General features: G+C 39.7%; 1 protein-coding gene across 2 annotated transcripts in view; it reads right to left on the reverse strand.

Moving 5' to 3' along the window:
* Positions 1 to 26497, reverse strand: part of ACER3 (alkaline ceramidase 3) — a 59572-nt gene extending 33075 nt beyond the window's left edge. The window contains exons 1-3 of one of the 2 annotated variants that reach the window (XM_027777900.2): positions 26312 to 26432; positions 24524 to 24612; positions 5932 to 6042 (exon numbers count right to left, since the gene is read on the reverse strand). In XM_027777900.2, the coding sequence (XP_027633701.1) occupies positions 5932 to 6042; positions 24524 to 24593 (181 nt within the window). In that variant the 5' untranslated portion in view covers positions 24594 to 24612; positions 26312 to 26432. Of the gene's footprint in view, positions 1 to 5931; positions 6043 to 24523; positions 24613 to 26311 lie in introns of both variants that reach the window. The other variant, XM_005231138.3, reaches the window with a different exon arrangement.
* Positions 26498 to 26812: the final 315 nt, after the last annotated feature.

Consider the following 26812-nt stretch of genomic DNA (forward strand, 5'->3'; position numbering starts at 1 on the left):
GATTGATTAAATGAAGACTAAGGAATGAAACATGATTCTTTACGTATCCCATTTATAGCTGCTTACTGCAGAGGTGTAACTTAAAAACACGTTTTACACTGCAGAGGAATAACTTAAAAATGTTTTACATCTAGACATCAAATGAGCTAAGAACCAAGTTTCTCATTTGGCATATATTCTATCTTAACACAGAACTGCACAAAAAGCTTCATTAATCTGTTTAAACAGAAAGAAGGAGGAAACTGCATTAAGAGATGAACTGAACCACAGCAGCTAAAGCATATGTCATACTCTGCTTCACTAACATCACTATATAACTGGTAAACTTCAGCAGAAGGAAATTAATTCCAATACTGCACTCACTGGGCCAAGAGCTGTGCTAGTGAGAGTAGCTTAATACAAGGTGGTTAGTGTTCAGTGCTGAAAACACTGTGAAGTAAAAAGAGGAAACACCTATCACATGCCAAGGACTAGAAAATCTTATCTATCAAATCTAGGAAATCTGCTATGCCCGGAGGATGCTACCTTTTTGTCGCACTTAAAAGTCTAACTTCTAAACTTACAAGGGGCTGGATGTATATTTTTGTCTCCAGTAAATAGTGATTTAATACTTAGCTCAAATGTCTTCACAAGTAGCTTCTACCTGCGGTTGTACAGGAATGCAACTATCTTTAGATACCCTTCTCATGACGACTTCAGGATCAAGATGTTTCTAAGGAAGATGTACTTCACAAAAACCATCAGTGCAGTAAGACATTCTACCAGCTTTGTACTTGTCAAAATATGAGTGAGCATGATCACTACAATTACACCAATCAATTTCCCCATAAAGCCATTGACAAACACAGCAGCAGATTTGCTCCTTATTTTGTAAGCAGGGGTTAGTTTTCATTTTAGGTGTTTCCTTTTGCAAAGGAGCTTAACTCACTAAAAGCTGCATATTGGTTGGGAAGTTTTAACATCATCTGAAGCAATACCATTTCCTCTCCAACTACTGTAACTCACTTTTCATAGATACAAATCACTCAGCATTTTTACATCAATGAATCTCTCTAGTTACAGGGGATATATATAAATTATGTATTAAGCATGCAATACACATTAAGTCACAATATGATGAGATCAGAATAGCACTTAAGGAGACTGGAAAAGCAAAGTCAAGTTAGCTACTATATGTAAACAATATTGTCTTTTTTTGCCCTGCAGCAAATACAATGTGCAATCACTGCCAGATGATAAAAAAGTTGTATTAGTGAGGGTGTAAAAAGCAATGTATCTGCAAACTTTACTTCATACACAATTATTTCACTATGCTTCAACACCAAAGACGTCGATCCATGCTAGAAATAATGTGACATTATACACAAGATGCAGCTCCATATATGAACCATATAAAATCTCTGGATCTGAACCCTACAGGAACACACAAGTTCCCTAAGAATTTTTAAATAGTTGTAGGAAGAATCAGAAGTATCAAATAATCTGTGATAATTCATTTCGACATAAGACTACCCACCAACATCCAAATTTTTTATTATAAGCCTAAAGCCTTTACAGAAAAAGCAGTTTATTAGGACTTCATAGACATGGTTTGGATTTAAACTCTACAGGCACCATATGAAAACATTCTGAAGGAAGAATGCTCTAGATACAAAAACCTTTATTTAGGTATCTACACATGACCTAGGTGTCAAAGCTTCCACTAAAGAGAATGACATTATAAAGAGTAATTCAGCTGGCCAAATATAAGAGGATATTTTAGGATGAGCCAAATGGTTCTCCAGACTTCACTGTCTCCCAGACCTCTCTGCACAGGTAGACACATGTTTAGGTGTTTGAATCTGGAACTGAATTCCACCTATGGTTTCTTACAATGGTAGAACTGAACTAAGGATAAACAACAATAGACATAAACAGTCAAAGAATGAAACAAGATGAAAAAGCAGAATTAAGTGAACAATTTGTATTCAATTATTTTGCTTAGTAATGGTTTCCCTCCACAGCGTAAGAGACAGGAGACACCTTGGTTACTCCAAGGGTACAGCTCTAGAAGTAAATTCCAGCACGGCCGGGACTGCTACCAGGCACTATAATGCAATCCTCTGTGCTAGTTAATTGTTAGAACAGTCTGCAGTGTGAATCTGGCCTGTTACAACTAGCACTTTCCCTGAGTAGCTCCCAGGCACAGCCCAGCAGCCCAAAGAGCCCAGGGCTCGTGCCCAGAAGTGAATTTGTACGCATTCACCTCGTTCTGGAGGGTAAGACAAACAGACATGGGCTGTTCCACACTACCTGGCTTCAGCACTCAGGAATGTTCCTGAGCATATTTGATTTACTAACGCTGATGGCCTAAGCACCTTCTCTACAGCTGTTAGGTAAGAAGGGAATTAACTCTGAAGGGCTGCTAACAACTATTTTCAGAGATACAGCATTTCATTGGAAATTAAGTTTAGTGAGTTGCTTACGAGTTCCTGTGTCTAACACAGAAAACTTTTTGCACCCTTTTTTCCTGCATTTTGGCACAGCTGGAATGACTAAGTCTTATTAAACAGACCAAAGAAATGCAAAACAGAACAGTCCTTCCAAATTTCAAGTAAAGCATCTAATGAAGTATATAACTCCATTGACTGCTTTTTCTTATCTTCTTAGAGCCAAAAAAAATTTACACACCTTTAAAAATTATATCGTTACCTTTATTTTTTTTTTTAAATAAAGATCATTCTAGAATACAAACCATAAGGAAATGACAGATGGCAGAACGTGATAAAATACCACAGCATCATAAGGAACCATTCAAAAACAACTGCTTATCCTTCGAGGTAGTGACAGCCTGACAATTTGTTCCACCTACTTCATGAGATGCAACATGCTAAAATAATTGCTTAAGATTATTCTTCATAATTTATAGGTTGATTAAATAGTTCTCTAAAGCTTAAAAATCGCATCCAGTTCCTATTGAGTTCACTAATAACACACTCTTTGAGCTGGAAGGCAGCAGAAATAAGGGCTGAGAACAGCGTGCTATATCTCAAAGAACTTGCTGAAAAGTGCAACTCAGTTGGCATCAGTACGAACAAGAACTTATTTGAACAGTTATTTAGAAATCCCCCTTCTTGTCCTGCCAAGTACAAGAATCATAGCATGTATGTGAAATGAACAGACCTTCCCTAATTGAAAATGCATTTGGTTCAAAGAGGAAACAAATATCAACAAAAGAAATTGTGGGGTATAAAGTGAAGCACTGAACATGGCGTGGTAAAACACAAAGGAACTGACAATCAGCTAAACGTCTGGAAGCATCCAAAAGAAACAGCTGATTTGGATCAAAATAACATCTAGAAACAACACTACTTATGTTTTCAAATGCTAACAGATTTAATTTTAATGTCTGCTTTGACAGCTGTCCCTTCCACTCCCATCTTCATAGCAGAATTGTTAAAGAATTTCTACTTTAACAAAACAACCTTTAGACACTACTAACTAGTTAGCTAGTTAGAAGCTCTGCTTTATGGTCTTTAATGATGTGGTTGTAAACTATCTTTAGATACCCTTCTCATGACAACTTCAGGATCACGATGTTTCTAAGGAAGATGTACTTCACAAAAACCATCAGTGCAATAAGACATTCTACCAGCTTTGTACTTTTCAAAATATGAGTGAGCATGATGATGCATGGTGCCTGAAGCAAAATCAGAAGTTTGTGTTAAATTCACTATCCCTTTACAGATTAAGTCTACACTTGTTTGTTACAAATTAAGTAAGTATAGTGAAATCTGTTATTAACTAAGATTATAATAACAGAAAGAATTCTCTCTGGTACCTTCTTACAAAAATAAATTTCTGTACTCTTACTCTATTTCAGTATGCTTCTGATTCAGTCACATGAACAGAAAAAATGCCAATGTTCCTGGCACATTTCAACTGTATTTAAATTTGTTTATCTTCTCATTTGCTGCTTTTATTCTGTAGTAGAACAAATGTTAAGCGATTACTGATTCCAAACCATCCTGTTCCCGTTTTTCACTGAGAAACTACAAAACCTTCTATATTACTTTACATCTTTCAACTGCTGTAAAAGTCCAGTGTTACCAATACTGAAGCAGAAGAGAAACATTTTTGGAATTTAATATTAAGTTCCAACATACAAGATAAAAAATCAAGCCACACAAACATTTATCACTTCAGACAGGAGTCAAAGGCAGCCCTGTCACAGATGAGCAGAGCCCAGACGTAACTCAGGGCTGTCCTCCAGCACTGCTGTCAAATAGGCAGGCTGAGCTCCCCTTCATGAACACCAAGAACAGTACAAAACTGAAGTCCATAGCATTTATCACAATCAAAGACAGATAATTTAAAAAAAAAAAAAAACCAAACAAAAAACAACATTAAAGGGTATATGAGAAATCCCCATGCAGGGCAGTTGCAGCGTAGCTGCCTGACGTTCTGGTTAGGTAGTGGTATACTTTGATCATAGTGAAGCGTCACTGACAGAGGTAGTCACAAGTTACGGTGAACACTGAGTCTCAAACAGAGTTTTACCTTCCTTTTTTTTTTTTTTTTTAGAAAGAATGGCAGTATAGGATACTTAAATTCAAGAACATGCAAAGAGTTAATTTCAGCAAACTCTTCCACACCATTTCTTTCCCTGTCTTTTTTAAAAGTAAACCCTGACCTTCAAGAATTTCTTCTGCCAAACTGTTTTACACTGAGACAAAAATGAATAATTACTCAAAACCATACAAAGTCTACAAGTGGCTATTTGGAAAGTGTTTAGAAAACATCCAAAGCTGTACATTGTTGCTGCTTATCTTCCGCACATATCAGCAAATCCAACATAACTGAAAAACCATGAAGTTGTACCTAGTATATATTGCAGTTTAATTGGCATCAAGAGTATATTTAGCATACGGATATGTGGTTTTCAACAGTATTTCTCTAAATACATAAGTATGCCAAACTTAGTAGTAACATTTGCAATAAACCGATCTCTTACTACTAAGAAGAATGAGAAAGATAGCCTCCACACTGATAGGAGCTACAGCAAACAGAGGAGTCATGTGAAACAGAAGTTCTGTGAAATCTACTTTGAGACCCAACTGCAAATTTGAACCATCTTCAAACATTTTCTCAAAAGGAACATGACTTACCGAATCATAGGATCACAGCATGCTCTGGGCTGGAAGGGACCTTCAAGACCACCCAGTCCCACCCCGCCGCCAGGGCCAGGGCCCCCTCCCCCCAGCCCAGGCTGCTCCCAGCCCCGTCCAGCCTGGCCTTGAGCCCTGCCAGGGATGGGGCACCCACAGCTGCTCTGGGCAGCCTGGGCCAGTGCCTTGCCGCCCTCATGGTAAAGAATTTCTTTCTTATATCTAATTTAAATCTAAATCTGCCCTCTTTCAGTTGAAAACCATTCCCCCTTGTGCTATCACTACAGGCCCTTGTAAAAAGTCCCTCTCCAACTTTCTTGAGGCTCCTTCTAGGCAACTTCTAGTTACACAATTAATGTTTTAAAAGAAGTTGGTTCTATTCTGGATTTTGTTATTTTAGAAAAAAACAGAATGCCCTTAAGGTCACCTATGCATGGATGTCCCATTGTTCTTCCATCCTTGCAAAACTTCCCAGATACAAAGGCAGTTAGGTTGTTGGGCGATATATGCCAAAGAGGAACGGAAAACAAATAAAACTCATGAAGGAATGCTTTTCCAGTTCCTTCAAGATCTTTGCTATTTCTTGTATTACTGTTCCATACAAATGCCACAAAAATATTAATAGTGTGAAACTGTTTGGAAGTAGGACACACAAGAAATTTTCTGTAAATCATCATAAAAGGACACAGTAAGCTAACTACTTGGTTTACTAATATTTTCATATTGTTCATTGCACATCTGAGCCCTCTTTATAATGAAAAAGCAAATTAAGTTTTACACATACCTGTAAGACACAAATATGCAGCTAAATACCGTTTTTCAAGGCCATCTTTATAGGTCTGAATCGCACCATAGATTGGAGGTAGAATGAAAATCAGGTTACTCACTGTGTTCCCTGTAGGACAGAAACCAAAAGCAGATATTTTAGAATTGGGTATTATGCACTTTAAATAAATAGAGCTACATTCACTCATTAAAGACAGGTTCAATAGTTTTCCTATGGAAAGTTACACCTTTATGGAAGTTGTCTTCTGGTTTCACCCAAAACACAAAATTAAATTTTAGTACAATTCAGTTAACTACTTGAAGACTAGGAACATTTTAACTCTTTTGTCTTTTTTTTCACTTGTATGGATAGAAATTAAACGATAATTTAACTAAAAAGTTTGACTTAGATGGTGCTTACTTTCTTGGCAGGAGGAGAAAAACATGGTTACCTTGACTGCACAGCTTATGAACTAAAACCCAGTTCCTTAAGGAGATATAAGCCACAAACAGGTCAAGCCTGGTATTTTAAGAGAGCTGTTTGTTTGGGGTTTTTTTCTTTTCTTAAATCTATTCTTGGAACTCTCTCCTTCACACTCCCTTCAGATACTTTAAGGTCACCAAGTGACTCGTTCCCAAGTGAAACCAGTTCAATGTTTACTATCAGTGTGCTAGTCACTGTGTGCACACAGAACACGCCAGACAGGATACTTACCTATCAGATCATAATGTAAGACCAAAGACTGTAAGAGGGTATGGTAAGGAACAGCAAGAAGTCAGAAGCCACTACTGATCGGCATGATAGGCAACTGTCAAAGCTTATCAACAGCTTGAACTTCAGCAAGACGCCACTGCTCTCCATCCCTCCTGGGATGCAATACAAAGAAATGACACATGGCAGAGAAAGCAAGAACAAGCCAGGAGCCCAGCTCTCTTATCAGGGCTCATATCGACTCTTCCTGCACTGAGGAAGATGAAGGAACCTTTTTGTTTTCTCTTTCCCAGTCCGATTTAGATGTTTTTTCAAACTGTCCTGGCCTATGCAAAAGTACAACGAAATACTGAGAAGTTTAAGTGAAGCACAAGGAAATGGTACCTTTCTCAGCAGAAGGGATGCAGATTTAGCTTTTTAGCTTAACCACAAATCATAATTTTGAAAATAAAGGTTATGTAATGGGAATAAAATAACATACAATTTGGGAAAAAGAGCGAATTACTAAAAAACGCAGAACATTGCATGCTTTCACATGCCATCAGTTAAACATATATAACATTGAAACTCTAATTTCCAAATATCTCAATGAAAAGAACAATGTATGAGGCTATGGAGAGGGAACCCCCCCTCTATTTCTGGCTTTTTTTATTCAGCAGGAAATCTCAGAAAGAGTTTCACTTTCTAAAACAAGAATGAGCAGGCCACACCTAAATCACTCCCCTAATTCAAGCACCTATCTTTTCAGGAGTCCTACTTCCCAACAACCATTCCAAAGAAAAGTGAAAACTACCAAACTATGATCATGCAACTGCAAATTATTACAGCACCTCTGGATACAAAATTCCATACTTTAGAGGTTTACAGAAATTTCAAATCCAAATAGAAAAAAGGTTATTTGAGACCACATGAAGCAGCAGTGTACCTAGTTTACTTTACCAAGTTAGTTCTTCTAAATTCTCACAAAGTAGATTCAAATCTCAGTTTGAGTCTTCCTGACCAGATAAAATCACATCTGATGTTTATCAGACCTTTAAATCACCTCCTTATCGATTTAACATCACCTCCCGCACAACCATGAATTCACCAAGTTACAAACAAAACAGAGATGTGCCAGAGATCTTACTCTTCTAGTCAGCTCTGCAGTAAGTTCTTCCACGTAAAAGAAGCCCAGCTGAAATCAAAACACCTCTGCAAAGACGTACAAGTTATACCAATATAAAAGGCCTTTTTCATGCTTAAATTCCCTGGGGAATCATTAACCTTTTACCATAGTCCCACAGTGCTGCAATGGGCAGGGATTCACTTTCAGTGGAGACCACGTTTGGAAGAAATTCACTAAGACTCAGTATTGTGCAGCAAACTGACCATTACCACGTCCACCCATAAATCATGCAAAGATGTCATCCCGCCTTGAAAAGTAGAGTAAAGGCTATGTAGTCTGGATAAAAAAATCTTCGGCATTCTAAGGCGGTTCTCAACTATGCCCATTTTCACAACAGGTTATTAGACATTATAGAAACATCACTGCTCAAGGTCACTTTGTTATGAAACCGCCAAAATCCTGGCAAAAATTCAAATATGAAAATGCTGAACAAAAGAAATATCATGATGTTTATCCGCAATGAGGAAGGCACGTGACTTTGGAAGAGAGTGGCAGCAGGATAACAAACTTCAGATGTATGTAAGAATGCAGAAAAGAGATTCTTCTGTAGGAAAGCAAGGTTTCAACAGTTCCTGTAAAGCTATAATTATGTTAAATCATTGAAAATGTATGAGCATTTAATCTAGGACCGTCTTGCTGAGAGAGGAAATACCGTAGACCTAATCTAGCTGTAAATTCCTGCCACTCCTTCTCTGCACTTTTTGATCCACATTATTCAGAACATTTAGAGCACAGATTAGGCAAGCCTATTTGCAAAACATATTCATTGAAAGTTGTGCAAATTTTTCAAAAAGGGAAATGTGGGCAGGGAAACAATGAAGTCCTCTGGCGTGCTGCTAGAAAAATTACTTCTTTCGAGAACAAAAACTACAAGGCTGCTTTTGAATTCAAGGTCACTAGGAGCACATCTTTCAAAAAAGTCTAACTAGTCTTTACAGGATTATCCTCACATAGAATAGCTTATAAATTCATTAAAAGGGTTTTTTCCCAATTCCATCAAAAGATGGCAGTAGGATATGCACGGAGATTAGCAAACAATACCAAGAAAGAAGAAAAAGGTAACAACTACAGACCCGTAACTCTAAAGTTAATTAACAAATAAGGAAGTGAAACCAGTTTTGAAGGAAAGCAATATGAAAGTTGAAAATGAGAAAAAAGTTAAACTGTCAAGAAACCTAATCTTCTTCAACATATTCTCCTTTTTAAAAATAAAGGAAAAAAAATTCATGCAGCAGACCTCCTTGGGAAGACCAGAGATTGGAGAATTTGTAACTAAGGCAGGAGGCAGAAGGTATGCAAAATAATTAAAGAAGAGATTCTTGATTAATGCCTGTAAGAAATACAGTACATCAGGATTTAGATGCATGCATGTGGATGGATCTGGGCTTAAACTCTGTACAGCATTCTTCTATTTCAGTACTGGATTCCTTGAATACTGGTCCAGGGAGTGACCTATTTTTTCTTTATTGACCCAAGACTGCTTCTCAGCATTTTATCTTCAGCAAGTCTGTCAACAGAAAGGAAGACTAGGTTATCAGAAGAAGAAAGGAAAGAACTTGTGGACTGAAATGACAGGAACAGGATTAAATATGATGGCCAAGAACACGTCTTTCAATGTGAATATGACTCCTTATTCAAAATGTAGGATTAATCTATCTGAAGAGGCAGAAAAGTGAATAAAGACTGCATGATGACTGATCATAAGACATCACTGTAGGCACCCAACCCCCTAAATTTACTTTCAGTAGAGGCAGGGAAAATACTAATGCCTTCAAGCAAGCCAATAGTAGAATACACCATTCTCTAGTTATTGATAAAAGAAAAAGAGAAAACACATCAGGCACCAAGAAGCATCACTCAGATGGGAGTGACGAATGGGAGCTTATAACATCAGAAGGGACAACAATTGCTTAGGTCACCTAGCCTAACAGAAGAATGGCTGGATGGAATAAAACTGCACTCTGTAAACACATGGATAAATGCCAAGGTTGGAAAGGAGCTACCTGAACTAACGGATAATATGGACAAAAGAATAAATAGATATAAACTAGCCCAAGACAAATGCAGGATATAATGAAGAGGAAAGTTTCCCACTGAAGAGGAAATATTTACAACTGCTCCCCAACAGAAATGGGTAGCATGATGAACCTCCTGCTTTCAGAGGAAAGCTCAACAAGCTCAAAAGCCAGAGTACACGGTGTGGTGGCCCATCACATTAGTAAAACACACTGTCCACAAAGATTATACATGGCACTAGGTAAAGTGCTAAATCAATGCCTAATCACGATAAATACAGATGTGTAACTGGCCTTAAAATTGTTCACAAAAGTCTTTCAAGGCTGTTTTACTCCAAGCCACTGTTTCAAAATACTGCTTTATTCATTTAGAGAATGCTATACGGCAGCAGAACAAAACCAGATTTATGCAAAACAATTTCCACAGGGCTCTGTCTACGGGCAGGACAGCTGTAGGAGTGTTAAATCACATCTGCAACCCTGTTCTATGAAAACAACAGCAAAACCTGACAAGTCTTTTTTATGCTGCATGTACATTCAGAGTTATCTTCAGGTGCTAAAAAAAAATGCATATTATTATAAATGCACAAAGACTGACCACCTCGAAGACACTCAACATAAATCCGAAGAGAAAATGGTATTTGCCAGCAAACACAGGCACAGTATACTGCTTACTGTTATACAGGCAGCTTGGTACAGTTAGAGCATACACAAATTTGAAGGACCATACCTTCATAAAGTCTCAATTTCCCCAAATGTATAGTTAATTCTACATTAGGAAAGTCATTTCTACAATACATTTGGATGAGGAATCAAAAGGATAAAATAAGTTGCATATAAGTTCAGTTGTAACAGAACATGGTCATAAAGATATAATAAGCAGGATGAAAAAACATCAGGAACACAACACCAGGAGTTAGAATATAGGTGATGTTTTCAGTGAGGGAGAAAAAGTGTTATTATAAAAAAAGAAGCAAAATTATAATCTTCAGCTTTTGACAAGATGATCAATGTGATTTACACAGTGTTAAGAGATTTCTTATTCATTCTTCTCGTGTTTGTACACAGAATGACTGCAAGATCTACCAGGTGCACAGATCTTTTCAAAAGTTAAAATTCTCTTTCTATCAAACAAATAGATTTCTCACTCTGCTGTGATTTCTAAAAGATTCAAAACCAACAGAAACAGATGCTACCCTGAGAGAGAGAAAAAAAAAATTTTGCAGTTAAAAAGGTTGACTATATGTAAGAAGTTTATTTAAAACCAGGACTAAAAACCATAATATTCATTACAAGCCTCCACAGCCTCCCCTTAAGGACAACTGCACCGAAGTGTGAAACAGGAGAAAAGAAATTGGCTTCTATTTTCTAAACCAGATAACCCAGTTGCAATAAAGTCAGAATGTCCCTTTGAATAAAACAAGCAAGAAAACGAGATTTTGAGGCTGAAAACATCCATTGTGTTGTCTGGATGTCGTGGCACTCTGTACAGTCAATTACGGTGCACTTCCTGGATCATGTAGCTTTTTCTTTGTCCATCATTGCATGAAGAAAATAAAAATAATTATAAAAAATAAAGCCTATCAGATGTCATCATGCAGAACTTGAATCATCCTTCTAGCTGCTTTCAGATATAAGGAATTTCGTGTCATGGCTTTTGTTTCTGGAATCATCTCAAACAGCTCTGGTGCAAACTACAGCTCATTATTAGAGTTTACCCAATGTAAAGAAATTGCAAAGCAACGCACTTCAGGCACATTTGAGAACATAACCATCTACCATTAGGAGCCCTCTCTGTTAATGAAAGATGTTTCTCTTGAAAGGATCTCTGGGGATATGAAACCAAAAATGAATACACAGAATAACAGTGAAAGGTGTAAAAAGGATAGTCCTGTGGCCCAGCACCCCAAGGTAAGGAGAAACAATTAAAGACGAAAAGGTGTTTGGAGATTAGACTTGAACTGGAGAAGTAGGTAGCCTCACAGCTTAAAGACTGAGGAGGAATCTAAAGTATTTCCTTATAAGAATAAGAAACTCGTTAAAATCTAATATGAGAGTCCTTGCTAAGATACAAGTACTTCAAAGCTCACCTATCACAGCATTGAAAGTGTGAAGAGAGGAATTAATTTGAATTAAATCCAGCAAGTTTCCATACAGTATATGCTATATATTATCAGTCAATAATAACTCAGTCAGAGCCCAGAGGAGGTTTGTATCACTGATGCTTCAAAGTGCAGGCATTTCATGATTTTTTAGAAGACCCAACTGCACAGAATTGGCTGGTTTGGCCACTAACTTCAATCTTGTGCCGTTTTCACTTATGGCTTATCACCAGGAGGGCTGTGTAGCAATTACATTTTCACTTCCACCAGCCATTTTTAATATCTTCTACTTCAAAGTTTACAATAACTGCACTTCAGAGTGTCAGGAAATGAAAACTCCTGTCTCCATTTGATATTTCAGAAGGACCTCAAGGGGAGAAAACAGAGTCATCCCCACAGGAATTTTGCCAATATGTAATTACTAAACTTCCTACTTAGTAATGTGCATGAAGGATCAATATAAACTTCCTGTTACTCAGTGAAACACAACACAGTGTTACTCCAGGCTGGAGCAGAGGAACAATGAAGACTGAAAAACAAAAGAAGTGGGGGTGCTGGGTGTTTAGAGTGTTTATTTTTATGCTACAAAATCAATTTCTTACCTCGTGTAATTCTCCTTTCCAAATACTAAGTAAGCCTTGATTTTGTTTACATGGACATTAACTGAAGTTGCAACTTCAGCAATTCAGCTGCAACTTGTATTAAACACCACATTTCTAAAGACAAAATGGGAAAAACACTGAAGAAAAAAAAAGGTGAAGCAATTACTGAACTGTACAAACTATGTATGAAAGCTTCCTGAAGAACTATAAAAAGCAGTCAGGATAAATAACACTTCAAACTAATGGGTTATTAGTGGGACTACTAGTTCTCCCTAGGTATTTAAAAGAAAATCAGAAATCTGAAGAGCAAGTTCACATAGTTCATAGAAATAATAAAATTAAGGGTAGATAAAACACCGTAGAAAAATATGATAAAGTGAGTACATAACAAAGAAATGCTGCATTAATCTAGCTCTACATAGATGTTGGCATACTATTAATGAGAAAAACTGTAAGGGACAAATGAGAAGGAGGGGTCAAATGCAGCAACCAGGAGTACTACATCAGAAAAGAAAAAAACTTAAAAAAAAACAAGAGAAGCTGCCTAAATCTTGGCCTGGCAGCAGCTACAAGAAAGCAACGTGGAATCCAACAGATTTACATGGGGTAAGGACTGAAAAAAATAAAAATAATTATTTGTATTACTAAAGAACAGCATTCTGATCAGCACTAAGAGACTGAAACAAGGAAAAGGAAAGTTTAGGTAGAACATCTAGAAATCAAGTTTATTTGGCAGCAGCAACGTCTCCCAAAGAAGCCATGAATCCTGAAACAGTTTCAAACAAAAGTGGACAACACGCTGTGAGGTAGCACGAAGGAAACAATCCACCATGGGCAAAGAAAGGATGCAAACGAGGCAGGAACACAGCTGCCTTCTCAAGGCTAGCACCAACACAGATGCATACCACGAGTGTGAGCACACTGTGTTCCAGTCGCATGTGTCTCAGCCCCAGCCGCAACAGACAGCCGATTCCAGTAAGTCAAAGTGCTGGGACAAGGCCAAAAAAACTAAAGGCAGCATTGCTGCTGCAGAGCTGGTGGCCAACTGGGAGGTTTTAAAGTCAGCATGTAGTGCTTCTAGATCGTCCAGGCTGCTTCTTCCTTGCTGGACCTCCATTCCTCCAAGATATGTAAATGTTCAGAAGGATATCAGCGTACCATTTTAGTGATTTACTGGATTGGGGAGGGGTAATGAGGTAATTTTAGGGGAAAAAAATTAATTATTAACAACACAATTTGATTTTTATTCCTAGTGCTCATTTATGAGCCGTTCCAACATGCTGCGTCAAGTGATACACTCTGATTTATGGCCTTACTTTATATTCCAGCTGCAGAATTAATTCCCTTGGCATTCATCATACTAGTTCAGCTAATATTTTTGTAGATGGTTTTACTCTGATTCCAGTATTTCATGTTACATTTGTGTTCTTCAAAACAATCAAAAGGTATTTAGAAGGAAAAGCTCTCAACAGTCCTGACTAACAAAGCACACACAAGCCTGTAAAGCGTGGGTGTATTTTCTAATGCACAAGCCTCTCTTTGATATGCACGTCTTAGAAAAGTACTTCTTATTAAACTGCCCTAGGTTACAATTAAGCCATCCTTTTCTTTACCCTCACCGCTCTGCAAAGCGCTTTGCTACTGTGCAGTAAGGACACCAGAAAATTAGAACCAAAGAGGAGACTGTACTAATGCTGACCTCGCTTCTTATGTATATTACGCTAAAAATAAATAAGTGAAAGCTAATACTACACAAGTCCAAATTTTAAAGGTCCACACTTCTTTATAAGAAACTGATAGCCTTGCAATGCCAGAAATCCAACATTTGTGTCGTACCACAGATTTAACTTGGATGGTGTAACACGTTCCTCGCTTCTGAAGCCAGTTTTGCTAGTTAGAGCCACAGCAAGATAATTATGTCTATCACACCTGTGCCTGTCAGAAGTGTAGGGTATTCTGAAGCATTAATAAATGGTTTGGGGTTTTGAAGGGACCCATTACATAAAAAAGAATGGTGTTTAAGGATGTAACAGAAGTACTAGCATCTATCCTTGGCCATTTTTTGAGACTGCAGGAAGAAGCCTGGACAAATATAATAGTACACAGCTCCTTTACAGGACGTACTATTCCCATACCAATACAGCCACAATTAACTGAATGACAAGGAATAAATTGTATCACAATTAGCTTATACGGCATCCTATCATATTTTAATGTTGCTTTACTAGAGTGTGGGGAAGCCTCGTAGAAAATAAAGCATCATTTCCCTGATAAATGTGCACCTAAGATGATAGCAAGCAGAACAATTACTTTGAAGTATACCTGGAAGGATTTTGCAAGTGAATTTAAAGTAAAAACAGTTGACATAGGCAGATCATTTGAAATATCAATATAGAAAGCTCACTAAAAGCTAGTGCTTATGGCTGGAAAATGCAATCAAAGCCTAGAGATTAGGCTGAGATGATGTAAAGTTAGAATATTACATGAAATAAGCTTGTTGTTGAAGGGCAGATTTACTTCTATTATAAACTTCACTGGAAAACAAAATAAAACATATTTCAAGTGTTATTTTAAGACAGGTTGATGAGGTAAGACTGGAAGGAAACAATTGAGATGCGGAAGCTTACCTTTCAGCTATGGCTGAAACTAAGCAGTGACCAATACAATGTTATGATCAGAAATCTGAAGAGCAAGTTCACATAGATCACAGAAATAATAAAATTAAAGGTAGATAAAACACCGTAGAAAAATATGATAAAGTGAGTACATAACAAAAAAATGCTGCATTGGCATACTATTATGAGAAAAACTGTAAGGGACAAATGAGAAGGAGGGGTCAGATACAGCAACTAGGAGTTGCTCCTTCCAACCTTTACTATTTTATGCTGGTATCAGCATCCTGGCTTCATGCTCAGTGTCTGCACCAACTCCCCTAAGCCTAAGGGTCTGTCCAGAGTAGAAAGCACAGCTTTTGGCAGTTGATGGTTAGAGCTACCAGAGTACATCCAGCCCAGCATCTGACAGTCCTCACCACAAACGGAGATACCAACTTGAGGCATAGTAAGCTGTGGGCATCATCTCAGAGGCTCTGGCAGGACTCTTCCAGGAACCGTGCAGTGACATATGAAAGCTGAGCATTAGGGGAGCCCAGTACACTTCACTGAATGGCACAAGAATGATGTGTGAACAGTGCTCTTTTCCAGGTATTTGTAGCTTTAATTTGAGTAGCCTTTCTTCAAAATCCAAATTCTCTTGCTTTCCTTCCTTTCTTGCTACTGGTGTGGATTTCCCCTGGGTGTCCAGAACAATTAAAAGTCTCTCCTATTAATGACTCATGTCATTCTTTTGCATTTTGCTCTATTTGGATGGTAGGAAATTAAAGGTGAGACGCTATGTGACAAATCTAAAACAGAGCACATACGAATAACGAAACTAATCAGCAAACACAGCCTGATTGAGATGTACAGCAACCATTCAAACACTGATCGGTGAACCCTCTCCGATCAGCAGTACTAGCAGAAAATCCCATCCGTAACTATCTTTTTTTGCAGGACTGCCTTAACTGAAAAGTCCTAAGACTACCTGGAATGTGATAAAAGGCAGGCATCTGATCTCAGGAATGACTCTGACTCTTGTTCTTCACTCCTGAATACTTTTTTATATAGGCACTACTTTTCTGTAAAATCTTTATAACCTTTTCCAGCCAATACAACAGCCTCCAGCAAGAACTTTCAACAGTACCCAATTAATTCACCAGCCCAAAACTCAAAGGTTGTTGCTCCTGGTCTGCAACTTCTAATTCCAGGTCTATTCTTTAGTTACTGTCCAATTGTTATTTCAAGACAACTTTCTTGTTCCTGCTTGAAAAGGAAAAGAAAGAAAAAAAAGGTAGCTGCCTATCCACCCACAAACCTTGGCAAAAGCTGTTTATCTAGAGGAAAATGAAGGTGCTTCTCCACAAAGACAGTAAGGTCAAAGTCCAAATCTTAAGTATCTCATTGTCTAAACCAAATACAAGAAGAGATATGCTAACATTGAAGGTTTGAGCTTTAAATGCTGTCTTTTTCTCATAAATATAACTTATTATAGTACCTACAAAATAACAATTCATGAGGTTGGTGGCAAACATTCGGGCAGAAGTCAGTTTCATTGAACAATGATGTGATACAGTCAAAAACATACATAAAATCAGCCAGATGCCCAGCACAAATGGTGGCTGGCAGAGGAAATGTTTCAGAGGACAGGTTTGAAACAAATGTAGAAAAAGTACAACAAAAGCAGAAAAAAATAAGTTAATACAAAAGCCATGTGGAAATCAGCATGGAATAATTTAAAGGCAGGAAAAAGAACTGAAGAACTTGGAAGGGGATGCTATTAAGGAAAAGAAATAGCTTTAAAATATTTCTCTGCAGCCTAGAACAGAGAAAGGAAAAAAAGAAAAATTAAATTGGAATGAACTCGAAGAGTTTTAGCATGAGTACTGTTCTGACATTAGACATGCTGAAGACTATACTGAGGGGCCTCACACGAAGATAAAACTTGGGCCTTGAAAGACTTAACAGGTACCAAACCCCAAAACTCTGAGTGAAAAGCAACTGTGATATCACAGATCACAAAGCCATTAGCAGTTTAAGTGAACGAAAATAACATCTGCTGTATGATTTCACTACCACGGTGCACTTCTCTGCTGCTTTCCAAGGCATCTACGCAATACAGTTGAGCTGATTCTTATGAGAGACTGCACTCATCAGCTCGAAAAGGCACAAGTTATAAAAACTGGCAATGCTCATCCGGTTTTCACTCTGCTAGTTGTAAAGAAAGCTGTGAACTTCCACACCGCTGCTGCTAGCTGCAGCTTAATGGAGACAGCAGTAAACTGTACCATTTGCAGAAGCCAGATCTGCAGGTACAGGGCACTATGAATAGAAGCGCACTGCCAACCCACTTTTTAAATTTGTTACTAAATTTAAAAAAAGAAAGAAAAATTATTTGTTGCTTCAGTCTTCCAGGCTGTTTACTCATACGCTAGTCAGCATGTTGCATACAGTTAGTTCTGTCTCTGCTTATATGGGTCATTTCCACAACTGTGAAAAGGACTTCAAAAAAAAAAAAAAAAAAAAAGATAAACCCAAAGGAAAAAAACTCAAACATATAAAGGCATCACTTTTCATTCATGAGCAAAATATCACCAGAAGCAATTCTGAGTTTATGTATTTTGTATTTTTTTTCTTAAGTCTACAAGATTTAAAACCTGAAAAAAAAAATATATCTGTATCCTGTGGGAGGAATGCAGGGAATATTTGTATAAATACACCCTGCAGCGCTCCTCCTGAGTGTAATAACGCACGGAGCAGGCTCCACAGCTTGCCTGCTGCAGTCCGGGGCCAGCACTAGACCTGACAGTTTCTGGCAAGAGAGCAGCCCTGGAAACTACCCCCAAGAGCAATCAGGTCTATGAGAATCACACAAACGTACCCCTTCTTACACAGCAAACCCTGTGAAGTAATCTTCGAGGAAAAATATACCCATTTTACTTAGAAGAAATGTGAATTCCACTCTGGGACAATAAAATCAGTTCTTTGGGTCATTTCCACTCACTGTTGTAGGTGACTATTTGATTTCAGAGAAAGCCAAATCTGCCAGTCCTGTTTCTCAAAGACATGCAAGTAATTTTTCAGGTACCGTTGGGTTTCCTCATTGTAAGGTCAAAACACCCATTAGAAGGGAAAAGAGTAGTGTGCTTTCCAGGTGAGAGGCCAGTCTCTGCCTGAACAAATGGTGTTAGCCAGGGAAGATGGAAGAAAACCTGATGAACAAATGATGGATCTAATACAGAAATACTGTCCCTAGACTGTCAGTGTCCAAACTATTTTTAATTCTCATTTGTGCTACAAAAGTCTACAGAACTGCTTCTTGGATCTAATACTGCATCTGATTCCTTGATGCTGGATTTGTTCAAATGAAAATCCTTATCCAACTGGAATTACCAATTACTAAAAGTCCAGCCTACAGGGTAGTAGCATCTTGAGCTTCCGCTGCAAATAACGAGCTCATTAAAGCACTGTATAAATCAGAGAGCTTACAGGGTCATGTTTTACGATCATAAAGTTGATACACTGAAATCCTACTAGTTGGAATTCATACAAAACATACTCTGGTGTCCTGTGCCATACACCCATGACTCACAGAGAAGCAGATGTGAAGGAAGAGGCATAGCTAGTATATGTACACTGTTCTGGCTTCACTCACCTCCTGCTGTTAGGTAGAGGCGGATGCTCAGCTCACCCCCAGTGCCACACCTTTTCCTAAATTCGGCTCACCTGCTTTTCTGCCTAAAGACCACCGAGGCGTGCCTTCTCCTCAAACCTGAAAGTTGGGTCTCAAACTAACATCCTAAACCTCATTATGCTGAACCAGCCCATGCTCTTGCCCCCTTCTCCAGCTCCTCTGGTTAGAAGGAAGAATCACAGCACCATTGCCTGGACTAGGCTGCAAGGGAAAATACCGAAAGCCAGCTGGAGATCCTTAAAGAGACATACACTCTGCACACATCATTCCAGGGTCACTACAAGGACAATGGATGCGGAAAACAAGTCCAAAGGAACCAAGGAATAATGCAAACCCAAATAAAATAAAATAAAGCCCCAGGACACAGCTGGGAAACAGATACACTGCTGGACACTAATCTCAGTTTTGAAATAAAGTTTGGAATTTCCCCAGGAAAGCTCTGCAACATGGAGGGCAGGCTCAGTCACCAGCTGCTGGAAAGTCAAAGAACTGGAGAGGAACCTCGTAAGGCTGGGGGGAGGCACAAAGGGTGCATCTCCCTGCCAGGGACCGAGAGAGAGGGCTGCATCTGTCTCCCAAACTCCAGGCACACTGAAGTACAAACTCTGCCAGAGATTGATGGACCTGACTGTAAAGGAGATAATGATCCTGCAGATGACGACTGCACTGATCACTTATAAAACATCAGTTTTTCAGTCACTGATCACAGGGCATATGCAGCCTATTTCTTCAAGGAAATTAATTTTTAGAAATGGATAGAAAAAATATCCTGGTCAGACAGTTCAGGTTTTTGAGCTAGCACAAAACGCCCAAGTATTTTACAGCTGCATTTCCAACTGCACAAAAGGGTCTGTGCCTGAAACCTTAAATCTAAACAGCGCCCAGCAAAACCACTGGGACTCTACCCAGAGCTTGCCTGTATGGGGATAGTCAGATCAATTAATGATAAAAGATTGACACTAAAGCAGTGCTGCTCTTTTTTTTGAGTTTTAACGTTCTCTAGAAACGCGTCTCTTCCCGACACCTACCTTCCTTGCAGTACTTCCACAACTACAGAATAACCAAACATCTTCAATTCACGCAGCAGCTCAGATTCTCTGCTAGTGGACTGAAAAATGGATGTAATTAATGAAGCAGGTGTAAAGAGCCCCACACCCAGAAAACTCAAAGCAATCAAAGGTAGGTAGCTTTTCCCCGATAACCACTTGTAAGCAGGTTCCCTTCCAGCATTATAAATTTCATTTTTTAATATGTATTTTGAATTAGAAGAACTCTTTGCATTTTCTTAACCTTTCATGATCCATTTCTATGATCTTCTTTAAGCTTCTGAGATAGTCAGAGAAACAGTCAAATGTGTTAGCATTTCTGTGCGTTGCAAGATAAAATGACTACGTACTGCTGAGCTGCTGGGATTGGAGACCACTCCCAGACTTCCTTTGAACACTTCTGCAGTGATTATTAAATCTTTCTTTTGTTTAAAAAAACATCTTCCCTACTGGTCTACGAAAGGTTCCAGCTAGTATGGAAAACGCATTTCATAAACAGCAGTTTCACACACACACAAAAACATACAACAAACCCCAAAAGACATTTTTGTCTTTCAATTATGACAACAGTCATTTTTATCTGTGACTAAAGGCTCATTTAAAGGCATTTAAAAGTCAGCAGCATTCCTTTACCATGATTTATTTTTCATTAATCTTCCTATTTCTAGCTACAAATACATACTCTGCAAATTTGCATCATGCAGTTCATAAACCTGCCTGCCTTAGCTTGCACATAAGCAAAATCAAATTGTACAAATGCCTCTGCTCTGTTACCGTTTGGAGTGGCAGATGTCCAATTGCCAGCTGTCCAAGTACTGAATATGAAGTGCTAATTATAGAGTAATCAAGCGCTTTGTTAAACCATATTTAAGAATTTTATCATCACTTAATAACTAGAGAAGTATTAGTAAATAAACACACATGTGGTCCATGACCACAGCATCTATCAAGTTTTAAGCATATCCATGTGATGGATAAATGAGAACTGATTGGACAAACGTTGACTTTCCAAAAGCCTTTGCCCCTGTCTTTCAATGAAAGCTGTTGGGAGAACAGAAAATTAAGCTGTTAAGAGATGAAAGGTAGAGCTGTACCATGGATTAGAAAGTGGCAAAGAGACTCACACACACACACAAAAAAAAAAAAGGAAGAATTTTAAAAAATATTTAAATCATTAGTTGTGGCAAAATGCAACAAAACAGTGCCACAAGATTATCTTCAGGCTTAAGTATATACATCCACAGCCTAGGAAGGGAAATAAATTAATGCAACAGTATTGGCCACTGACTCAAAATCATTTAAAATCATTAAATAAGAAAGTAGGACAGCAGAGACCATCTGTCTGGCTCGCAAGTTTACTTCCACCATATTATTCTTTGAAGGGAAGAACCCCTCTTTCAATTTCTTTCTGTCCACAGCACAAAAAGCAAGCCAGAAAGGTTCATCTTAAAAAGCATCCCACAGTTGAGCACTGTTCTGTACACTCTACTTGACTTTATAGCCACCATCAATTAAGTTTAATTTTGCCTTTACCTTTTTGTCTTTACTGTCCCCTAAGCTGAGGAAGCTCCCTCAAGGAGCCTGATGAATTTAAAGAGGAAACCTGTGATGGGGCTTCCTGCAATTAGGTCATTATCCCTTTCAGTCTTAAAATCTGTGAGGCTGTGACATCGCCTTCTCTTAAATCGCACTTTAGAGCTCATCTGTGTCATGATGTCTTTAAATAATTCAGCCACAGCCAGGCAGTTGGGCTGATCACACCCTATTAATCCTGATGATTCTTCCCTCACCTACCACTTTATTTCTGAAAGAACAGACAGAGCTCTTGAAGCCAGATAGAGATGGCTTTATTATATTTTTTTAACTCACATGGATAGTACCTAGCCCAACAGTCCCTGGCGCTTTCCAAAGCCTCTGGCAAAAGAGGCAAAAATACAGCAGGACGCCCAAGTGGAACAGGTGACAGTACACATGTGGGAGTTGAAATTCAGTATACAGACACTAACTCTAAATTTTGTGAGTTTTTAAATTCTAAAGTAATGCTTCCCGTGCAGAATGGAGATCTGTGCAACTTTGACAGCTGTCTTTTTTGAGCAAAACTTAAAAGAAAAAAAAAAACAGTGTTTGTGTGTCACTGTTCACAATGTAGAGGATGCTTGATGGCAACGTATGCATTAATAAGGTATCTCACATCTAACAATACAGGTAACAGTCATCTCAATCTCTTATGTCTTGTCTGAAGGAAAAATAGGAAGCATTTAAGGAAGAACAGCAAAGGTGGCTAGAAACATGGGCAGATTCTTATATCTACTTTGTTTTTTCTAAATAAAGGACCCATAAGGAAAGCACAGTTACAAGTATTTGTTTACCAGATTGCTAATGAAAACAAAAAGCAATGGATTTAACTCCAGTGATAAAAATACATAAATAAATACACCCAAACTTTTCTTATGTGAAGGTAGCAGAACATTCTGAAACAGGACCAGAAGCCAAGAAAGAAACAATTTCACCAATTCCTCAAGAAGCCCGAAGCTATATTACAGATGCTTGTTGCTGTAAATGCCAACATAAGGATATACTGTCTCAAAAGCAATCATGTTGTAGATGATGCACATTATTCATGGACAACGATAGCTCAAGGCAGTATTTCACATACCAGGAAACATCACTCAAGTTTTATCCAACCTGAAGCACAGCACGGAGTTGATAATAACAAATTTGCCCCCATGACTCTCCTGACTGAGAATTATAAGCCCTTGGGTACTGCACAGGGCTCCTTTGAATGTAAAGTATTTGTTTAAATTGATACTACTCTCCATGTTTTCCGCAAAGGATATCTATGAAGATTAGTCATATGCTCTCCTTATACTCTACAAGACAAGCCCTTCTTACAGCAATGACAGTGAAAGCAAGAAGGATAAGGCACTTCTCATATAGACATTCATATCAAAACAGACCCCCAACACCGAACAGTAAATGGACTAACCTGGCCTGAAACACCAACCCTGCTAAAATAAGGAGTAAACTCAAAACATTTAAGCACTTAAGTGTTAAAGAACAGTGTTTACGTTTGACCTTGTTCTGTTAGCCTGGGTGGAAGAATGCTGGGTTTTTCCCCCTTATTATAATTATTATTATTATTTTGCTTAAGTTGGTGTACAAAAGCTTGGGTAATTCAGCACAGAAGCACTGGCAGCTGGAAAAGATTGGTTAAAAAACCCCAAACATCTCTATTACTTGCCCTCTAGCACACAGGAGTCAATCCAGAACTCCCGAGAAACCCTGAAAAAGGAGTTCTATGTACACCACACAATAGATTTAGTCAGTGAGGGATACAAGAGTCATTTTAGGGTTTAATGTAGTTAAGCTGGCAAAATAATTCAACTGGTTTTCCATTTCAATTGGTTTAATATTCTACAGAAGGATGTAGAGCAGTTAGTCATCCACCTCCACAAAGGATGAAAACTGGCTAGGTGCTGTGCCAGAAAGGCAAGAAAAAGCACTTTTCATTATGAAAAAAATTAATCTTTGAATATAGGTCATTGTGTTTGGGGTACATCAAGAGAATGCAAAGTGAAGAGCTACAAAACACCTTACCTCACTTTCACATCTCTGAATATATACAATTAATTAGCTGCCATCATCTACACTAGTTCTTTACAGAGTCAATGGCAAAGAACTACATGTAGGCTTCTGGAACACAATGTAGCAAATTGTACTAAAATAGCATATTAAAAACAAATTACTAAACAGCACAAAGACCTAATTTGAACAACTAGCTTTCAGTTTGGGTCTTCAGCCTGCAAGCTAAGGAAAACTATATTTTATTTGAACCTCCAAGCTTTGGGCCTCCAACAGTTTCTTATAAATTACTTATAACGAATATTTAATGCAAAAATTTTAAATACCATCAGCTTCACTGTATGGTACAGAGATAGTGAGAATTCAGAAACCAATTTCAAGTCTTCTGTGTAAATAATAAGTCTAATTCTTAATATTTTAATTAAAATAATACAGGCTGTGCATGATTTTTAAAACCAGTATCAGAAACATCAAAAATTACTAAAAGGAGAATTCTGAGAGAGATAAGAAAAATATTTTTCTATTTTCTGGCTTGTTTGTTCTCTGAATTTGAACTTTTGAGAGTAAGGAAGCAATAAAGGCACAGCAACTGACAGAAGACCACTGGGCCACGCAGATCCTGGATATACTTCTCAGCTCTTCTGCTGAAGCAACTAGATTTCAGGGTAACATCTCTCTGATCTTCTGAAGTAATTAGCTTCACATTAAGTATTTTAGAGAAAGTTGGGAAAGACACTTTAGTCGTTTTATGAAAGACATTGTCAACCAACTTTTGCTGGCTATGATTTAAGTGCAGTGGGGTTCATATAATCAAGAAAAGAAAAAATCAAAACACCCACAACCATTTCCTCTGACCCTGAAAGTGCAGTTACAGAATTATTGCTAAGGAAAATCTAAACCATCTTGACATCTTACTGAAATTACCTGCTATTAAGCTAACTCCAAAATAAAGTGGTCTTATTTAGTGTTTTGCTTTTTAATCTTGGACCATTTAAATGCTTTAATTTAGAGCACAACCCTTACACACACTTTGGTCAGCACAACTGACAGGCCAACAAACTGTGGTCCCAAACACCAAAACTCTAAGGAGGGACCAGACCTTCTAGAATTAGTCCCTTTTTCTTCAGAACACATGCCTTTCCACCTCCCAGCATTAATCTCGTCCTCATCTTCCTTCTCCTGCATAATCTAGAAGTGGATGAAAAATATCAGTTCACAAGTCCAACAATGCAGGGATTATTTCAGAAATTTGCATGCTAGTCAAATTTATTTTTATGTGGGTGAAACAACTGAGCTTCCTCTTCCCTATGAGAATTACCTCACAAATTACTTTTTACCACGAGGAAAACACAAAAATACACACTCTGCAAAAGGCTTGTTCTATTTAAAAATTTCTAGGTTTGTCCCATTGTAGGAGTATTTAATTTTGTTCCCTCTTCAGCCGGCCTTCCTCTTCTCAGCCATAAATCTACACACCAACTTCCTTTTTCCTCTGAGTTTCTTTGCCGCCTATGCTACTGTTATTCAGATCCTCTGTACTCCTTCCCATTCCCACACTCTGAAACCTCTCACAACTATTAATTCTGGTCCTTCACTCATGTCAGTGCTTGTAACCAGGACTCACAGCCTGGCATGGATGCCCAGAACCTTCCACCTCCTGCATGCCAAGCTCTTCCAAAGTGCTGCTGAAGCACCCCAGCTATGCAAAAGGCCTCCTCAGATTGCCCACTCCAAGCACTTCAGGGTAGGTGAGCCTGTTCACTTTAGTACAACTTTCCTAGGGTCTTAACACTTCAAAAGCAGCCGCCTATCTTAAACATGTGAAAGCTTTTTATAGGACAGGGTGTCTATCAGGTGGCAGCACATAACTACAACTACTACACCCTTTAAAGTCACTGCGCAGGATAGAAAAATACTTAATTTTTCAGTAAAACATTAGTGACAGAGGGCTTGATCCTTTACCAGCTACCACAGTATACTCCCTTCTCAACCACCTGCTGAATGACCCTGTACTCAAAACACCTTCTTTCCCTAAAATGTGCTTGAATGTATCTAAATTCCTGACTGCCTCTGAATAACAGAGTTCTGAGGTCAAAACAACAGCCTTCTCTCCCACCATTGCTCTGAGCCATCCTAGACCAGCACCTGCTGCAGAGTGACCCTTCCAGCTATGCTAACTCCCACCACCTGCAACAGATGATGGTCAAGACCCACCAAAGACCAGCTGGGCAAGTGTCTCTCCTGGATAAAGATGCCTCTTCGGTACAAAGACACCTTCTCCTCTCTGCTCTCCCTGAACAGTTTCATGTGGTTTGGCCACCCATGCCTGAGCAGATACTCCCACCTCCTCTCAAGGGGAGCCACGCTGCAGACCTGTGCAGCTTTACAGCGTGGCACCCCAAGCACGATTTCAACGAAAACTCCCTTCTTCAGCCATCCACGCAGTGCCACACACACCCCTGCCCCAGTGCCAAGCCCCCTGAGACCCACCTCACCCGGCCACCCCCCTCAGGCACCCCCCAAGCCCCCAGCCACCCTCCTCCTGCCCTGCCATCACTTCGGAGACAGGCCAAAGTGACAGACTTGCGACGGGGGTGCCCAAACAACATGCTGGGGCACAGGGAGAGAGGGGCTACACCGCCACCTCCTTATGATACGGCTTTGGGGGGGAAGGGGACAGGAAAACACCCACTTCCACCCGCCGGGGCCGGCTGCGGGCAAGGGGCCCCGTCCCCGCGCCATTTGCCCCCTCAGGAAAGCGGGGCCGCGGAAGCGAGGGCTCCCCTGCCGCGGGGCCTGCTCAGTGGGGTGAGGGCACGGAGGACTGCGGGAGAGGTGACCGAGGCGGCGGCGGGACGCAGCCCCCGGGGCCGAAGCGGCCACTCACAGAACTCGGCGATGTAGTAGGAGACGGCGTAGTTCTCCTCGCACCACTCCAAGGTGGAGGTCGGCGAGCCCCAGTAACCCTCCCTGTCAGCGGCCGGAGCCATCTCGGCGCCTGCTTCAGGCCAGAGGGCAGCGAGGGGAAGGGGGAGGCGGGCGAGCGGCGCCGGGCCCGGAGCGCGGCGGCAACGGCGGGCGGGGACCGGCCCTAGGCCCGCCCGGCGCGGGGAGGAGCCGCCGCGGCCCGCGGGTTGCCATGGCGATGGGCTGCGGCCTGAGGGCGCGGGAAGGCAGGCCCGGGCTCGTCTGAGGGGGGAAGCTCGGCGGGGAAGAGAATGTTGAGGTGAAAACGGCATTTTTAGGGAAAGCCTGGGGGAAGGTGCGGCCGGGGGCAGGCTGGGTGCCCCGGTAGGGAGAGCCCTGCCGCCCCGGCCCGGCTGGGTGGCGCTGAGGTGGCTCCTCTCGGCGCTTTTCCTCAGGCTGCGGGGAGGGTTTGCAACGCGAG

Source organism: Falco peregrinus, chromosome 4, assembly GCF_023634155.1.
Source record: "Falco peregrinus isolate bFalPer1 chromosome 4, bFalPer1.pri, whole genome shotgun sequence".
Classification (NCBI taxonomy): Eukaryota; Metazoa; Chordata; class Aves; order Falconiformes; family Falconidae; genus Falco; species Falco peregrinus.